Source organism: Xenopus tropicalis, chromosome 7 (assembly GCF_000004195.4).
Source record: "Xenopus tropicalis strain Nigerian chromosome 7, UCB_Xtro_10.0, whole genome shotgun sequence".
Lineage (NCBI taxonomy): Eukaryota > Metazoa > Chordata > Amphibia > Anura > Pipidae > Xenopus > Xenopus tropicalis.
The window spans coordinates 50,709,785-50,728,475 of NC_030683.2; the positions used below are offsets into that span (position 1 = coordinate 50,709,785).

The 18,691-nt window shown below is 39.5% G+C and overlaps 1 protein-coding gene and 1 long non-coding RNA gene across 2 annotated transcripts; one reads left to right on the forward strand and one right to left on the reverse strand.

Annotated features, from left to right (window-relative positions):
• Window positions 1–2,031: 2,031 nt before the first annotated feature.
• On the reverse strand, window positions 2,032–3,630 carry LOC105947762. Its single transcript, XR_001171215.3, has 2 exons — window positions 3,541–3,630; window positions 2,032–2,143 (listed from the first exon to the last, which is right to left on the reverse strand). It is a non-coding gene; the product is annotated as an uncharacterized LOC105947762 (long non-coding RNA).
• dydc1 (DPY30 domain containing 1) lies at window positions 3,498–14,859 on the forward strand. The gene is made up of 6 exons (XM_031906392.1): window positions 3,498–3,715; window positions 6,156–6,318; window positions 7,600–7,719; window positions 8,680–8,790; window positions 13,501–13,767; window positions 13,977–14,859. The coding sequence occupies exons 1-6, from the start codon at window positions 3,513–3,515 to the stop codon at window positions 13,977–13,979; spliced, it is 867 nt and encodes a 288-aa protein (XP_031762252.1). The 5' UTR covers window positions 3,498–3,512; the 3' UTR covers window positions 13,980–14,859.
• The last annotated feature ends 3,832 nt before the right edge of the window (window positions 14,860–18,691 follow it).

Here is an 18,691-nt window from a genome sequence, read left to right on the forward strand (position 1 = left end):
AGTGACAGAAACTAATTTTTCCAGCATAGTTAACCATTTTATTTAGCTGTGCAGAAGGTGAATGTATAATTGTCTGCAGCATTGCAGGTTGAAGAAGAAAAAAAATGGAAATTAACAAAGAAAAGGGCGGGTAAAGCTCTATCATAAAAATAAGCAACCTTTAACAATCCAGGGGAACTACAATTTTCAACATGCCATGACAGATCTGTTGAAAGTTGTAGTAATCCAATGGCTTTTGTGTCAAATATTGACTAACCTTGCCCTGCAGCAAATGTACTTTTTCGATAGAGCTCATTTTTGCAGTGATTAATAACACGCAGGCAGCGACTCTTCAGGTTCAATTCAGCATTTGCACATGCGTGTGACGTCACTTCCAGGAATAGCCGCAAATTTTCGTCAGTGCGCTGGTGTGCGCCACACTATCCCCACTCACCTCTGTAAAGGGGTTGTTCACATTCATTGTCCAAATCTTATTAAACCACCAAAAATGCTCTGTGTGTTAAAAAATCAATATTCCATAAAAAAATTACAAAGGCAACTGTGAAAGCTTTTTGTACCTGTTAAATAATATAAAATTTAGGGTTTTTTTCAGGCACTTTTTACAGGAGGCTTTGTTTAGCAGTACAACTGGTTTTTCAGTACACGACGGAGATGTATCTGTTGAATGAGTTACAAGAGTTGTCCTGTATGAAATAGCTGATTGGAAAGATCTAGAGAGACTTCACAAAGGGCTGATGTTTATATACCTCAGTGTTGGGTATATAGTAGGCTATGTATGGGTTTGGGGTTGAGCCATACACTCCATCCTTAAGGTGGCCACACACGTGGCGATCTGACAATGTTTCATGCGACCATCGGTCACACGAAACATTGTCAGATCCGCCAAACACCGTCAGGGCTGAAACAGCAGATAAGGAGGTAGAAACAATAGGATTTCTACCTCCTTCTGCCGATTCAGCCCTGACGGCAGATTTTGGTCAGGCGCCTTCTATGGCGCCCGATCAAAATTTTTTAACCGGTCCGATCGGCGAGTTGACCGATATCAGCAGCTTCCTGCGATATCGGTCGACTCGCCGACATGCCATACACGCACCGAATATCGTATGAAACCTGACTATACACGCACCTAGTATTGGTGCGTGTATGGCCAGCTTTAGTGTAGTTTAAATCTTATAAATGGCATTTCTCCAAGGAAAGCATAATTCTCATGCTCTTAAGGTTGTGAGTAGGCTATTGGCCAGGCAGCTGTATAATTTGGTAAGCTTTGATCAACATGGGGAGATTGTGTTATCTGAGATAGCTTTTATCTAAGGTACAGAAAAGGTGAGCTGATATAAGCATATGTCCTTGGACAACCTATTGGACTAGAGGCAGTGATCCCTAACCAGTGGTTCGTAAGAAACATGTTGCTCACCAACCTCTTGCATTTCTGGCTTGGAGTTTTTGTTGCATAAAAACCAGTTGTACTGCCAAACACAGCCTCCTGTAGGGTGCCAGTTTACACAGGGGCTACCAAATAGCCAATTACAGCTCTTATTTGGCACCCTCATGAACATTTTGCATGCTTGTGTTGCTCCCCAACTTTTTACATTTGAGTGTGGCTCACAGGTAAAAAAAACTTTGGGGATCCCTGGACTAGAGGATTAGGCATTTGGGGGATAAAGTAAAGGCTCTGCCCAGAGACACTGGATGCATTTGAAACGTACCTCTAAGGGCAATGTGACTCTCCTATGGGCAACTAAGTGCCTAAAAAAAAAGAAAACAATAAAAAATCAATCCAGCATGAAAATGCAGACAGTTATTTTCCTGTGATTATTCCAGATCACGCATGTAAAGTGTTTTTTGTTCAGAAATCCAAGATCTTCCAGATTAAAATGTATTTTGTTGGTTGTTTATCCCCCTTTGGGTGATAAAGTGCTGCATGTGTCATTGCGCTAAGAAATAAACTGCCTCAGGGATCAGATATTAGTGGTGCAGAGGTGACAATTATATTTTTAACACTTGAGTGAACTATAAAATATAAATTACTGATAGCTGAATGTGCAAATTTTATTAGGCAGTTTAACCATCTTTAATGAAATAGCCAGACAATCAACCCATGTGTGAGATCCTCGGCACTACTGAAACCATCAAAAATAAGGACCTGTAAAGGAAAAAAAGGTTTTAATAAAGTTTTTTAAAAGAGGTTCACCTTTTAGAACAGTTATAGCAAACTCCAATGTTTGAATAAAGACACATATTAAATTCCTTGTAGAAAATAAAAGGATCTAATATTAAAGGGAACATGGTGTCTTTCTCTACTGCAAACAATGCAGTTTGTTAGTAAGGAATTGCTAAGTACTAAGTCATGCAGGAAAAGCTCCCTACATTTGTGCATTGGTTGTAGCCAGAAAATGTTAGGTAAGAAACTCACAAATTAATCTTTAAATATATAAGTGTGAATTTAGTTTCACATTTTATGACACCTCAAAAACCAGCACATTCTGCAACAAAATGTAATAATCAACCATGCAGCATAAGGTACTTAAACCCATGTAACCTCATTTTCCCCTGGATGACTTCTGTTGTGAAATCTAATGATTTCACAATAGCTGCCCAGTTGATCAGGGCAGTGTCACTGACAATAACTGGAGAAAAAAGGATCAAAAGTATTTGTTAAATTAACATATCTATTAATATTCCACTGTAGTTTAGTGGGCTTTTATAACGGTGATTTTAGTTACCTTGTCAAAAAGTTTATTTTATTTGCCTACAGAAGGATGCAAGGTTGTATTGGCATTTTTCATTTTTAGTTGCTGATGAATCAGTGAATGCAGAGAAAAAAATATGTGCCCCTTATACAGGTATGGGATCCCTTATCTGTAAACACATTATCCATAAAGTTCCAAATTATGGAAAGGCCATCTCCTATAGACTCCATTATAAGCAAATAATTCTAATTTTTAAAAATGATTCCCTTTTTCTCTGTAATAATAAAACAGTACCTTGTACTTGATCCCAACTAAGGTATAATTAATCCTTATTGGAAGCAACACAAGCCTATTGGGTTTATTCAATATTTAAATGATTTTTAGCAAACCTAAGTTATGGAGATCCAAATTACTTAAAGACCCCTTATCTGGAAAACCCTAGGTCCCGAGCATTCTGGATAGCAGGTCCCATACCTGTACTTTAAAATAATATACAATATGCATGTATACATATGTTAATTCGCTTTGTAAAAGTCAGGGGCTATATTAAGGTTAAAAAAAGCTTTTATATCATAACTAGCCAGATAACATGCAGAGAGAAAGTACGTGTACTACAAACATAATAGTTTGCTTTGTAGGTGGGAAATGCGCACACAGAAAGTTCAACCTTAAACAGCACCATTTGCAGGAACCTTTACACCCGAAGTCACATTATAGCACTACAGCACATGTATGTGCACATTTCTTTACACTGACAAATTATACTTGTAGCTAATAAGCAGAATCAGATGCTTTGCTTTCTCATCTACGCTATTATCCAACATGACTTTGCAAAATAGTTCAAATGCACCTTTAATATATAATATTTATTTCCCGCTGAGACAACTCCATAAGCAACAGTGCCTCAAAGACAGGCAAGAAACAGCGTCCATGTTGGTGGGCGGGCCTTTCTTGACTTCCGGCAGGTTGCTAGGGAACGAAAGAGACGCGGATTCTGATGTTGACGCTCATCAAGCTGCAGCAGTGTGAGTAGAAGTAACAAACAAGCTTTTTTTTTTGTTTGTTTTTTACTCCAAAAATTGAGAAAAGCTTCCATGTGTGTCGTTAATTATATATACTTTCAGGGCGAACTAACCCAGAGTAGAAATGATTGACTGTAGAATAGTAAATGCTTGGAAACCGATCTATAGTAGTCATTCATAGCAAAAGACAACCAAAGATTTAGCGCATCTATAATGTGGTAATCAAAATGCAGAAATACTTGTGATGTTGCTTAGATTCTGCTAATTTAATATTTTTATATACTCGCCGCTTTTTGTGATAACAATATTATATTGTTTGGTGTAATCCTGATGCGCCCCCGTCTGGTGGTTTTGTATTATAAACATTAATACCTAAACTTAATACCCAGGAATATACTGGCACATCCACAGATATTGCTTGCAAATAACTATTTGTAGTAGCAAGGTAAAGATTTTCTCTCTCTCTCTTTTTTTTTTTTAGAAAAGGTGTGATAGCAAAATACTGTGGAGCCCATTTATCAATACTGGGCAAATTTGCCTGTGGGCAGAAACCCAAAGCAGGTAGTGAGTGCAAGCTGCAGGTAGAACTAAAACTGCAACAATTTGATTGGTTTCCATGCTATTGCCCAAATACAAATTTGCCCAGTTTTGATAAATGACCCCCTGTTACTTTGGATCACATTTTATTATAGGTTACATAGTTACATAGGGTTGAAAAAAGACCATCAAGAGTCCATCAAGTTCAACCATTCCAATTGAACACAGCACACATAAACCTATACTGACCTATCTATACACTTACATACATAAACCATATATACCAACATCAATACTAATTGTAGATTTTAGTATCACAATAGCCTTGGATACTGTGCTTGTTTAAGAAATCATCCAAGTCCCTCTTAAAAGCACCACAACATCACTCTGAAGGGCATTCTACAACCTCACCATGAAAAACCACCTACACTGCTTTGATTATAGTCTGGTATGGTGGTGGAAGTTATCTCTGACATTTGCTACTGCATCACTCTTTTGTCTAAAGCAGTGGATCCCAAACTGTGAACTGCCACACCTGGAGGGAATGGGGGGGGGGGGGGGAACTTAAGTAACGAACAACACAATAACAAGCAACAACAAGCAATAAGGGAACAGAAAAAAGAAAAAAAACAGTACCTTACTCAAATGACCTTTTGATTTTTCCATGGTTTTTAACTAAGTAATAAAAGTTATATTTTATTTTTCATTTATACAGAATACTCTTTCTTTTTCTCTGTTCCCTTGCTTTGGGATACTAAGGTACACAGTCTGAAGATAACTCAAAATGTAAGGGCATTTACTTATTTAAAGGAACAGTAACACCAAAAAATGAAAGTGTATAAAAATAATTAATATATTATGTACTATTGCCCTGCACTGGTAAAAGTGTGTGTTTGCTTCATAAACACTACTACAGTTTATATAAATACCCTGGCTGTGTAGCCATGGGGGTAGCCATTTAAATTGAAAAAAGGAGAAAAGGCACAGGTTACATAGCAGATAACAGATAAGTAGCATAGATTCCCATTGTATTCTACACAGTTATCTGTTATCTTCTTATGTAACCTGTGCCTTTTCTCCTTTTTTCAATTTAAATGGCTGCCCCCATGGCTACACAACAGCTATTTCTATTAACTACAGTAGTCTTTCTGAAGCAAACACACAACTTTTACCAGTGCAGGGCAACAGTACAATATATTTTAATTATATTAAAACATTTTGATTTTTTAGTGTTACTGTTCCTTTAATAGCATTCATATTCCAGTAAGCAGGGGAAATCAATTTTAAATATAAGCTTCTTTTTTTTTATAATAGTAGTAGCTGTGGCCACATTGTGTACAAAAAGTCCAATGATATACCTATAACACACTGCAAATATTTTTAGGGTATGTTACTGTTTAAAATAGATCATACTTATTGCAGCATTAAATACTAAAACTTTTGGAAAGACTTTGGGGGTTGTTACAGCCTGGAAGGCAGGATGTGACATGCAAGGAACAGGCACAATATGCCATTATTTTTGCACTTTGCACTTCCAGCTTGAATGAATTTTCACAGGTCACAGGTCTGTGCCTATTCCTACATATTGTCATGCAAGTTAGGGAGTACATAGCCCTGATGCAGCCCCCAGCAGGGCTTTGTGCTTACCTGCTGTCCTGGGGCAAGCATAGTAAGAACTGTACTGGCCTGTGCCAGTTGTGGCTGAGCATTGCACGCCCCACCGTTTATCTGATGCAGGGTGCGAAGCACAGCCAGACCTTGGGCAGAAGTACTTTCAGCATGAATGCCCTTTCAGGCTTTTGCATTTCTACCCATGGTCTTAGTAACTTTACCCTTATATGTTCAAAAATATTGCACTAACAATGACTTGGAAATAATATGCATTTCATACTCTTGGTTCCAACAGGATCACAAAGATAACTATGGATTCTGAATACATAAAGCAATGTTTAGGGAAGTGTTTGTCTGAAGGATTGGCGGAAGTGGCAGAAAAAAGACCAATGGATCCTATTGAGTATCTAGCTCGCTGGATATACAAGTACAGGAACAATTTAGATGAGTATGAAAAGGTAATATAAAAAAACTAACAATAACAAGCATTTCCATTTATTAGTAAGTTTCTAAAAACATGTCCACTTATAGCTACGCTAAATTAGCTATAACAAGAATTTAACTTAATTTATGTGACTATATTTCAGACGAAGTGCTAAGTAAAAAGCTATCAGCAAATCGTGAGGAGCTGAAGTTTAAACTGTAACACTCACCAAACTAAAGGGGCTGATTTACAATCAATTCCAAATGGCCCATAACAATCTGAATTTTATGCCAAATAGTTCAAATAATGCATTCAATCGATTTTGAATGATTTGTTGTTAATAATCAATTAGTCCTCTCAAAATGCTGTAATTCAATACAGAGCCAAAACTAGGGGTAGGCAGCAGAGGCACCTAGCTAGAGTGCAGTTAAGCAGGGGAGGCGCAATAAGAGGGTGATCGATTGCCAGGAAAATATCAAGCAGAGAGCATTGGGGGGAGTGAATGGTGGGGAGCCTGTGTAGACTGAGGTGGGAAAGGATTTGCAGTGCACAGCCTGAACAGGGATTGGAGTTGTAACATGCAGAGGGGCCAGAGGGGCCAGAGGGGCCAGAGGGGAGGGGTGGGGGCTGACCACAGGCTAAGGCTCATGCCACACGTGGCGTAGGGCTGATTTTTTCGGCAAGCGGAAAAACGCTTGCCAAAAATTCAGCCCTACGCCTGCTACTTGTGCCTGCACCCAAATGAATGGAATACGCTCGGGTGCAGGCACATGTAGCCGATATACGCATGAAAACACGAGACTTGGCATTCTCTTGCGTTTTCATGCGTATATCGGCTACATGTGCCTGCACCCGAGCGTATTCCATTCATTCAGGTGCAGGCACAAGTAGCAGGCGTAGGGCTGAAAATCAGCCCTACGCCACGTGTCAGCCTAAGATTCACTAGGCCTAGCTGAGTTATATTTATTTAATTAGTGCATTCCAGGAGAAATAAACACCATTAGATTGATTTATAACAGTTTGTAGTTCACATTTCAGTTATCATTTAGTATTTTATGGAATGTCCTAATTATTGCAACTTTTCTGTTAGTCTTAATTTTTTATTTAATTATTTTTTTTTCTGTTTTTAACTAGGCTACAATGGTATTGATACCTTTTATTACTTATCTATATGTATGCCCTTTTTTGTTAATATTTCAGTTTATCTGAAATATAAACTGCAATTTACTGTATATACAGAAATACAGCAGATGGGCTACTATTAAAAGGTTTGAATCTAATAGCTTTATTCTTTTTAAACTATACTTTTTTTTAGAGAAAGCTTGAAAAGGAAGAATTAGAGAGAGAGAAAGAAGCAGCACGTCAGGAACTCGAGACAATTGAAAAACTAAAGCAAGAAGAGATGCTTATTCAGTTGAAAATTGCAGAACATAATGTATGTCCAGCTGGTGTTCAAACATCTTTAAACATATTTGGTATAAGAGAATTGTATTATTAAATTATATTTGGCATGTGGATTTTGTGTGTCTACCAATATGTCTTTTACCCAACATGCATTAGACGGTTATAGCAATGTCACACAGGGTAATTTTGAGCAACTAATTTACATGGGGGAAATGCTCAGAACTGCTCTGTGTTCATTGCCCGTTCACAGAAGTCAAAGTGAATGGGCAATGCAGAGTATTTACTATATGCATTTACCTACAGGAATTAATCGGAAACTAACTCCCTTTTCAAAATTTGTCATTTTAAACCCATCTCCTCCCCATCATAACCAGCTGTCCAAAGTCACTTCCATTGCCAACATGGATGTCATATTAGTAAGTAGGTGCCAGTGCACCTGGGCAGGCAATGGGCTGGTGTGCATGCTGCTAGTAGCAAATGTCCAACATCCAAGCTAAGGAAAGCAATTGTCATATCTAACAGTGTGCAACTTTGCAGTTTGGGTGGTGCTATAGGGCCACAGTTAATTTTGTGAAATGGTGGTGATATGCTTGGATGGGGTTGGAGTTAAAACTAAAAATTCATGCAGCACAGTGTTAAGTGCTAAAATGGGTACAGATTTGTACCTATCATATTACTATGCACTAAAATGCTTGCTCTCATTTATATTTGCAATGTGTTCTGGTGCAAGAGAGTACTGTACACCTGCCTTAACCGGGCAGTAAGTTCAGGGCTCTCTTTGTGTTTTGCACTCCTGGTTGCACCAGTTGAATCAGATGCAATGAAGTTAAAATGTGCAAACTTTTTGTGCTTTTGACATGAAGCAAGTAGTGGAAGATGCACACAATTACACTGTGTAGGAAAAATGCACTGTGAGTAAGTAAGTATGGCAAAGAAAGGTTTTTTAGTACTTTTCACTGGTTTAATAATTAAGCCTTCTTGTTGATTCTAGAAACAAATTTCAGAGGAGTATACACGGAAGACAATTGCAGAACTGACAGATAAGTTTGGGGCACCAAATCTGCCAACTGTCGAGGAGACTGATGAAAATTTGGCAGGGGCTGTAAGTATTTATAAAAAAATATACTAAAATGCTAATATATATATATATGGATTTTTTTGAATAAAATTTTTTCACTTTATCGTTAAGTCCTTGTGTGTGCGGCTCTCTGTTCATATATTGCCTCATTTTAGCCAGCACCCAGGGCATTTGAACTTTTATAGGGTGTGCTCCACTCTTCCTTGTATATATATATATATATATATATATATATATATATGCTAAAAAATAAAATGCACCAATAACGCACACCAGAAGAGCTCTTGAAATGCTTGCATAGTAAATATATTAGAGAGATGTGGTGCACATGATGTTTCAGGCTACCATGGTTCCTTACTCTGCTCTTCTGGTGTACTCTGTTGCTAGATTTGCAATTTAACCAGGGCTGGTGGACTTGCTAAATTGAGTGGTGTGCACATGGTGTCCATTTTGGGACACACGTATACACATAATGAGCACATGCCACAACTCGCTCATTATAGGGGTTAGGGGCATGGTTATAGGGGATTCGATCATTAGGAAAGTGGACAGGGTAATTTGTCAAGCGGATCGCTTCAACCGGACAGTTTGCTGTCTTCCTGGTGCCAGGGTTCGGCATGTGGTTGATCGGGTTGACACATTATTGGGAGGGGCTGGGCATGACCCGGCTGTCTTGGTACATATCGGTACTAACGACAAAATGAACGGTAGGTGGGGGACTTTAAAGAGTGAGTTCAGGGATCTAGGCTCTAAGATTAGGGAAAGGTCCTCCAATGTCATTTTTTCTGAAATTTTGCCGGTGCCACGTGCAAGTTTAGGGAGACAGCGGGAGCTTAGGGAGCTAAATGCGTGGCTAAAGTCTTGGTGTAGGAAGGAAGGGTTTGGGTTCCTAGAGCACTGGGCTGACTTTTCCTTGGGGTACAATCTATACAGCCCTGACGGATTGCACCTCAATGGAAGGGGGTCTGCTGTGCTAGGGGAGAGAATGGTTAAGAGGTTGGAGGAGTGTTTAAACTAGACAAGGGGGGGGGGGGTGGGTGAGCTAGAATACTATGGGAAAATTAGTGTAGATGGGGTAGGGGGACTAGCAAAGGGTTGTGGGGGAGGAGTGAGGGGGGCATATAGTTTATCAGATAAGGAGCTTCAGTTACAAGGAAAGCAGTCTCATAATTGCCTTAGCTCTAATTCTCCCTTAGCTAATGTAAACATCAGAGGGAGAAGTAATAATCTCCGCTGCATGCTGGCTAATGCGCGTAGCTTGTCGGGTAAATTAGGGGAGCTGCAAGCTATTGCATGTATTGAAAATTATTATTTAATAGGTATCACTGAGACCTGGTGGGATGATAAATGCGACTGGGCTGCAAATTTAAATGGTTATACACTTTTTAGGAGGGACAGAGAGATTAAAAAGGGTGGAGGGGTTTGTCTTTACGTAAAGTCAGATTTAAAGCCATGTAATAAAGACATTACCAATGAAAATGTCGAATCTCTTTGGGTAGAAATTTCAGTAGGGCTGAAGGTCACAAAGAAAATGATCATTGGTGTATGCTATAAACCACCCCGTATAGATGAGGGGGATGAGGCCCAGCTATTGTTGCAAATGGAGGAGGCTTCAAAACTGGGTCAAGTTGTTATTATGGGGGACTTTAATTATCCGGACATCGACTGGAGTAATGGGGTGGCTAAGTCAGAAAAAGCTAGTAGGTTTGTAAATATGCTAAATGACAACTTTTTATTTCAGGCGGTTCAAGAACCCACTAGGAATGACTCTATTTTGGACCTGGTGATATCTAATAATAATGAACTCATCTCTAACATTTGTGTGGGTGAGCATTTGGGGAACAGTGATCCCAACATGGTCTCCTTTGAGATAATGCTGCAGAGACAGCGCTATAAGGGAGTAACTAAAACGCTCAATTTTAGACGTGCAGACATTGCCAGTATAAGGGCATCTCTGCAATGTGTCAACTGGGAAAGGCTTTTCATGGGGTTAGACACAGAAGGAAAATGGAACATCTTTAAAACATTGCTTTGTAGGTATACACAACAGTATATCCCCCTTGTAAGCAAGGAGAGGCATCGCAAAGCAAAACCTTTATGGCTGAATAAAAGTGTTATTGTCGAGGTTGGTAAGAAAAAACGTGCTTTTAGGGCATTCAAGTTAGCTGGGACAGCAGAAACTTTCATCAGGTACAAGGAAGCAAATAAAGCATGCAAAAAAGCTATCAGGCAAGCTAAAATAGAAATGGAAAGGGATATTGCAGCTAGGAGTAAAAAGAATCCAAAATTATTTTTTAATTATGTGAATAGTAAAAAAATGAAGCAAGAAGGGGTGGGAACTTTATTATCACGGGGGGGTAAGTTGGTTGATGAGAACGGGGAAAAAGCTGAAATTTTGAACTCTTATTTTTCATCTGTCTATACATCTGAGGAGCCAGATAATGAAGGCTTCCCTTGTAATATGCCCAGTTCTAGTAATTTAGCTACTGACGCATGGGTCACTCGGGAGGAAATTCAAAAGAGACTTGAACATGTAAAGGTAAACAAAGGTCCAGGGCCGGATGGGATTCATCCCAGGGTATTAAATGAGCTGAGCGCTGTGATTGCCAAACCTCTTCACTTAATTTTTCAGGATTCATTGAGGTCTGGCATGGTGCCGAGAGACTGGCGGATTGCAAATGTGGTGCCATTATTTAAAAAGGGATCCCGTTCTCAGCCTGAAAACTATAGGCCTGTTAGTCTGACATCAGTAGTAGGAAAACTTTTGGAAGGGGTAATAAGGGATAGGGTACTTGAATACATTGCAGTTCACAATACTATTAGTTTGTGCCAGCATGGTTTTATGCGTAACAGATCTTGCCAGACTAATTTAGTCGCCTTTTATGAGGAGGTGAGTAGGAACCTTGATGCTGGAATGGCAGTTGATGTCATCTACTTGGACTTTGCTAAAGCGTTTGATACAGTACCTCACAGAAGGTTAATGATCAAATTAAGGAATATTGGCCTAGAACATAATATTTGTAATTGGATAGAGAACTGGCTGAAGGATAGAGTACAAAGAGTGGTTGTAAATGGAACATTTTCTAATTGGACCAGTGTGGTTAGTGGAGTACCGCAGGGGTCAGTCCTTGGTCCTTTGCTTTTTAACTTGTTTATTAATGACCTGGAGGTGGGCATAGACAGTACTGTTTCTATTTTTGCTGATGACACAAAATTGTGCAAAACTATAAGTTCCATGCAGGATGCTGCCGCTTTTGCAGAGCGATTTGACAAAATTAGATTACTGGGCAGCAAACTGGAAAATGAGGTTCAATGTTGACAAGTGCAAAGTTATGCACTTTGGTAGAAATAATATAAACGCAAACTATCTACTGAATGGTAGTGTGTTGGGGGTATCCTTAATGCAGAAGGATCTAGGGGTTTTTGTTGATAACAAGTTGTCTAATTCCAGGCAGTGTCATTCTGTGGCTACTAAAGCAAATAAAGTGCTGTCTTGTATAAAAAAGGGCATTGACTCAAGGGATGAGAACATAATTTTGCCCCTTTATAGGTCCCTGGTAAGGCCTCACTTTGAGTATGCGGTGCAGTTTTGGGCTCCAGTCCTTAAGAGGGATATTAATGAGCTGGAGAAAGTGCAGAGACGTGGTTAAGGGGATGGAATATTTAAAATATGAGGTGAGACTGTCGAGGTTGAGGTTGTTTTCTCTGGAAAAGAGGTGCTTGCGAGGGGACATGATTACTCTGTACAAGTACATTAGAGGGGATTATAGGCAGTTGGGGGATGTTCTTTTTTCCCATAAAAACAATCAACGCACCAGAGGTCACCCCTTTAGATTAGAGGAACGGAGCTTCCATTTGAAGCAGCGTAGGTGGTTTTTCACGGTGAGGGCAGTGAGGTTGTGGAATGCCCTTCCTAGTGATGTGGTAATGGCAGATTCTGTTAATGCCTTTAAGAGGGGCCTGGATGAGTTCTTGATCAATCAGAATATCCAAGGCTATTGTGATACTAATATCTACAGTTAGTACTAGTGGTTGTATTTATAGTTTATGTATGTGAGTGTATAGATTGGTAGGTGTGGGTTAGGTGTGCTGGGTTTACTTGGATGGGTTGAACTTGATGGACACTGGTCTTTTTTCAACCCTATGTAACTATGTAACTATTATGCACATGCGTGACATAAGCTTGTGAGGCACATCCACCTTGCCTATGTCAGATTCATGCACATAATGAACAAGCAGGGGGATTGCTTATTCACTCTATTAGCCCGCAACTCTGGCAGGGGAAACAATTTCAGAGTGACAGGTGTCACAAAATACATAACTTAAAATAAAATTCCTCACTGGAGTAACACATCAATGTATCCAATATACAAATCAGGTTTGGTATATTGGCAGTATTCATTTTCAAATGTACAGACAATTGTATATACACTTGCCCTGCCTGAAAAACCTATAGACAACACCGTTGGTTAATCTCTTTGCCCAGTTGGCTCCTTTCCTCCTTAGGTTCACGCCTTTGCAAAGCTTTGTTAAAACTCTTAGAATACAAGAGAGGAGCATCCATCAGGTTTTTATGTTCTTAGCCGTGGGTGTGATGGGAATGGCCGAGGGTACAGTGAACAAAAGATGCATTGGTTTTAATTTGTTATTCTAATAATTTTTTCTTATTAGCCAATTTATTTATGATCATTAACAATATTAATACACATTATCCTTTCTTCCACATGTTATAAGGGTGTTAAACCAAAAGATCCAGAGATACCCTCAGGGATTGAGGACACTGATGATATGCCCACAAAAGAACCTTCCATGAAAGAAACCATAGAAGACATTTCTGAAACTCAAAAAACAGAAGAATCTAGCTTGGATGCAGCTGTTGGAATGGAGGCGAAGTTAGAAGAAAGTGCAGTTTCTATGAAGGACACAGATGCTGGACAGAATTCAGAACTATCATCTGATAACACAGCGAAATCTGATTTGGGAGAGATTGTTAACGAGCAATAAAGCTACTTCTTTCCATAAACTGTAATACAATTTTATTTGCATAAATCCTGTAACAGAATAAATACAAATATAAGTTAATTCTGTACTTGTATAGAGAAGTGTAGTCAATCAATAAGAAATTGTCTAATGTGACACAGAATCTAAGGATTTGCATATTTCTAAACTACACCTAGAAAAATGTTCATCTGAATTAACTCAGAGATAGCTAAAGATAGCCTGCTGCTGAACGAGAGAGTGGATGTGCCACAATACTTTTGTGATGCAGAATGATATTCCACCCCCCAAAAGTCCCAGAGCATTTATTTTACCCTAGTACTTCTCTTATTCTTATCCTGTGAAAAGCTGTATGACTTCAATAAAGAGCTTGATCTAAATGAGCTTGATCTAAAAGAGTAATAAGGTCTCCGCACTCCAAGACTTACATTAAAAAATATAGATCTTTAATATGACGGTATGAAAACAAACAGCATCATCACATGCCTGACGCGTTTTGGGTGCACCCACCCTTAATTTTAGTCATTTTAAGACCAAGGTAGAGTGTCTTATATATACAATTTAAGCAACAGCGACCTCTAGGAACAAACCAAGTGAGATGCAATATAAAATATATGAAAACCTAAGCTTAGGAATTTAGCCTAAAAATGATATAAATTTTTTAATGTAAGTCTTGAAGTGCGGAGACCTTGTTTCTTTTTTTCCCCTCTGGATTAATACAGTTATGAGCGTTTGGAGGAGACCAGACCTGACCTTCTGAACAGGACAGTTTTGCATACTGCATTTCCACATGGTGAGTTTGAGTGGCGGTGATTTCTTCCTTTTGATTTTGAATGCCATGGTTCTTCCACAACAGTAAAAATGCCCAATTTGCCATTAGCCTATCAAAATAATTTAGCAAAGTTACTGAACTAAAGCTTGGTAAAGCAGAGAATTGAGCAAAGTTACTAAAATAAAGCTTTATAAAGCAGAAGATCGAACACCATGGTACTTATAAAATGTGTAATTTTGTGAACTCTGGCTATATGGATATATTTAGTAACCAAAATCTGCCTGGCACTAACAAGAACATTAAAAAGAAAAACACTATAAATAGATGTGTTTACTGTGATAATTACATTGTAGTTTATTGACATACAAAGACTTTTGTCCTTTTAAGCATCTGCAAATTAAGACTCTGTTGTGTTAATAGTCATGCACAGTCATGCCAGCGCTGTAAGTTCTACATTTCTACCACTGAAACAGTGTCTGCATTTCTCATCAGATCATGTGTTTACCTAGGAGTTTCTGTAATGCTGTGTTTTATTGAGAATGTGTCACTGTGGGGGCAGTTTTATCAAAGCTTAAATGCACTCACCCACTTTCTATTTATTCCTATAGCTTTTTAGAAGTGTATTTACAGTGGCTTGCAAAAGTATTCGGCCCCCTTGAACTTTTCCACATTTTGTCACATTACAGCCACAAACATGAATCAATTTTATTGGAATTCCACGTGAAAGACCAATACAAAGTGGTGTACACGTGAGAAGTGGAACAAAAATCAAACATGATTCCAAACATTTTTTACAAATAAATAACTGCAAAGTGGGGTGTGCGTAATTATTCAGCCACCTTTGGTCTGAGTGCAGTCAGTTGCCCATAGACATTGCCTGATGAGTGCTAATGACTAAATAGAGTGCACCTGTGTGTAATCCAATGTCAGTACAAATACAGCTGCTCTGTGACGGCCTCAGAGGTTGTCTAAGAGAATATTGGGAGCAACAACACCATGATATTGGGAGCAACAACACCATGAAGTCCAAAGAACACACCAGACAGGTCAGGGATAAAGTTATTGAGAAATTAAAAGCAGGCTTAGGCTACAAAAAGATTTCCAAAGCCTTGAACATCCCACGGAGCACTCTTCAAGCAATCAATGAGAAATGGAAAGAGTATGGCACAACTGTAAACCTACCAAGACAAGGCCGTCCATCTAAACTCACAGGCCGAACAAGGAGAGCGCTGATCAGAAATGCAGCCAAGAGGCCCATGGTGACTCTGGATGAGCTGCAGAGATCTACAGCTCAGGTGGGGGAATCTGTCCATAGGACAACTATTAGTCGTGCACTGCACAAAGTTGGTCTTTATGGAAGAGTGGCAAGAAGAAAGCCATTGTTAACAGAAAACCATAAGAAGTCCCATTTGCAGTTTGCCACAAGCCATGTGGGGGACACAGCAAACATGTGGAAGAAGGTGCTCTGGTCAGATGAGACCAAATTGGAACTTTTTGGCCAAAATGCAAATCGCTATGTGTGGCGGAAAACTAACACTGCACATCACTCTGAACACAACATCCCCACTGTCAAATATGGTGGAGGCAGCATCTTGCTCTGGGGGTGCTTCTCTTCAGCAGGGACAGGGAAGCTGGTCAGAGTTGATGGGAAGATGGATGGAGCCAAATACAGGGCAATCTTGGAAGAAAACCTCTTGGAGTCTGCAAAAGACTTGAGACTGGGGCGGAGGTTCACCTTCCAGCAGGACAACGACCCTAAACATAAAGCCAGGGCAACTATGGAATGGTTTAAAACAAAACATATCCATGTGTTAGAATGGCCCAGTCAAAGTCCAGATCTAAATCCAATCGAGAATCTGTGGCAAGATCTGAAAACTGCTGTTCACAAACGCTGTCCATCTAATCTTACTGAGCTGGAGCTGTTTTGCAAAGAAGAATGGGCAAGGATTTCAGTCTGTAGATGTGCAAAGCTGGTAGAGACATACCCTAAAAGACTGGCAGCTGTAATTGCAGCAAAAGGTGGTTCTACAAAGTATTGACTCAGGGGGCTGAATAATTACGCACACCCCACTTTGCAGTTATTTATTTGTAAAAAATGTTTGGAATCATGTATGATTTTTGTTCCACTTCTCACGTGTACACCACTTTGTATTGGTCTTTCACGTGGAATTCCAATAAAATTGATTCATGTATGTGGCTGTAATGTGACAAAATGTGGAAAAGTTCAAGGGGGCCGAATACTTTTGCAAGCCACTGTATCAGTGGGTAAAAGTTAGAGTTCACCATTTTATAAATACACAAAAAATCTCATAGGAATAAATAGAAAGTAGGTGATTTTTTTTCTTTAGTAAGCTCTAATTTCACAGTTTACAGTTTAGCATCATTCTTTGTCAATGACAATCTATGGTACAGATGAACAAACAATGAAGTAATATGAACTGCATTCTTTGCATACAGGCCAAAATAAAGACAAACACTTTGAAGCACTGTAACTTGTGTTTAAACCTTTAAGTGCCACAGAATGTAGAATCTACGTTCTGTGGATAAAAGTTCTTAATTACTTAAGTTCCACAGATCATAGATTCTATGTTCTGCAGCACTTCGGGTTTGAGAGCGAAGGAATGGCTCCCTATTTGTGCCCCAGCCCCTCGGCAACAAGCAGAGGCAGGGAACATGTGGACCCTGGGGTGTGATCACCCAGGGGCACCATAGGAAACAGCAGGCATGTGAAAACTATGTGCCTGCTGTTTCCTGCTCTTCTACCTCCCAGCACCGCCTACTCAGTGGATCAGAAAAAGAAGTCTCCTCAGGTTTCTTCATCCTCTCCAGCTCCTTCAGGACCTGCCAACCTCAGGGTAGTGTCAAAACACTGAACACATTAACACACACTTTTAACACTTCTACACACATTTTGGGGATATTGTGGGGCTTTTACACATTCACAGCACTCACACATACTTGCACACACAATACACATTTTGCCAAGTGTGCACACACTCTTACTCTTTTGCCTGAAATTGCCATTGGGGATAGCGTATTTACTAACTAACTTCACAATACCATTTGTATGTTATTTTGGTGCTCAGATTGACAATTTTCAGAAATTTCATAAAAACCACTATGTTTATCATAGCTTTGTAGTTTGGTAGTTTGCAGTAGAAGATATATTTACCCATTTTGGTTTCACCAGAATGTGTAATTTAAGAAATCCAGAAAACCCCAGTTCCCGAGCATTCTGGATAACAGGTCCCATACCTGTAATTCTATAACTGTCCCAAGCTTATTTTACTATATAAAGATGTTTGACAATACTTGGGAAAGTAAATGGTGGGAATCCTATGATGAAAACGGTCTGTCAAGACCGCATGAACACAGTTGGGTCGGTAGATGGAGGGCGCACTATAGAAAAACAGGTCCAGGAAGTTTTTTGCACAAAGGTGGAGAAAGATATAGCTAAAAACGTTCTTGAGCATCTTTTTACAATATTAATTGTAACACCTATTTGACCTATTTAAGGACAAATCCAGGCTAGTAGTATAATAGAGAGCATGGGTTACATGCGACACTTAATACAAAGGAGTGAGCCTCTGCTAAATGGGAGAATTAATATGGAGCGAGGGTGTAGTTGACCTACAACTAGCTGAGGTGTGTGGTGCAAATAGTAAAGATGGACGCCAGAGGATTCTTATGATGAACTATAGTACAGATTTATTGGACAAAGCACAAGTTGAATAGTGCAGCAGGGTATATACTCACAGTCACAGCAGTATAGAAATTGGTCACAATGGAATATAGCAGATGTGACACTCAAGGAACCGAATAACCCACTTGGAAAATGCACAGGGGATTAGCTGGATACCTGAGATGAAGACCTTTCAGTAGGGAGTGTTCCGGCCGACTGTGGTCCAGGGGCGAGCACCTAACCTGGTACCTGGCGTCTAAAAACCGGTCCCTAAAGAACGACAACAGAGCCGGGGTAGGCTAAACCCTTTTTTACAAACTCCTTGATGGGGTTTTTTACTGCCCTTGCTAAATAAGCTGACTATGCTCACCACTCCTAGAGGGTGCTATTAATATAACTGACTGTGCTGACTTTACCTCGTTCACAGGGCCCTGTCCCCGACTTATCACTAGGGTATGAGGTCCCCTAGGGTA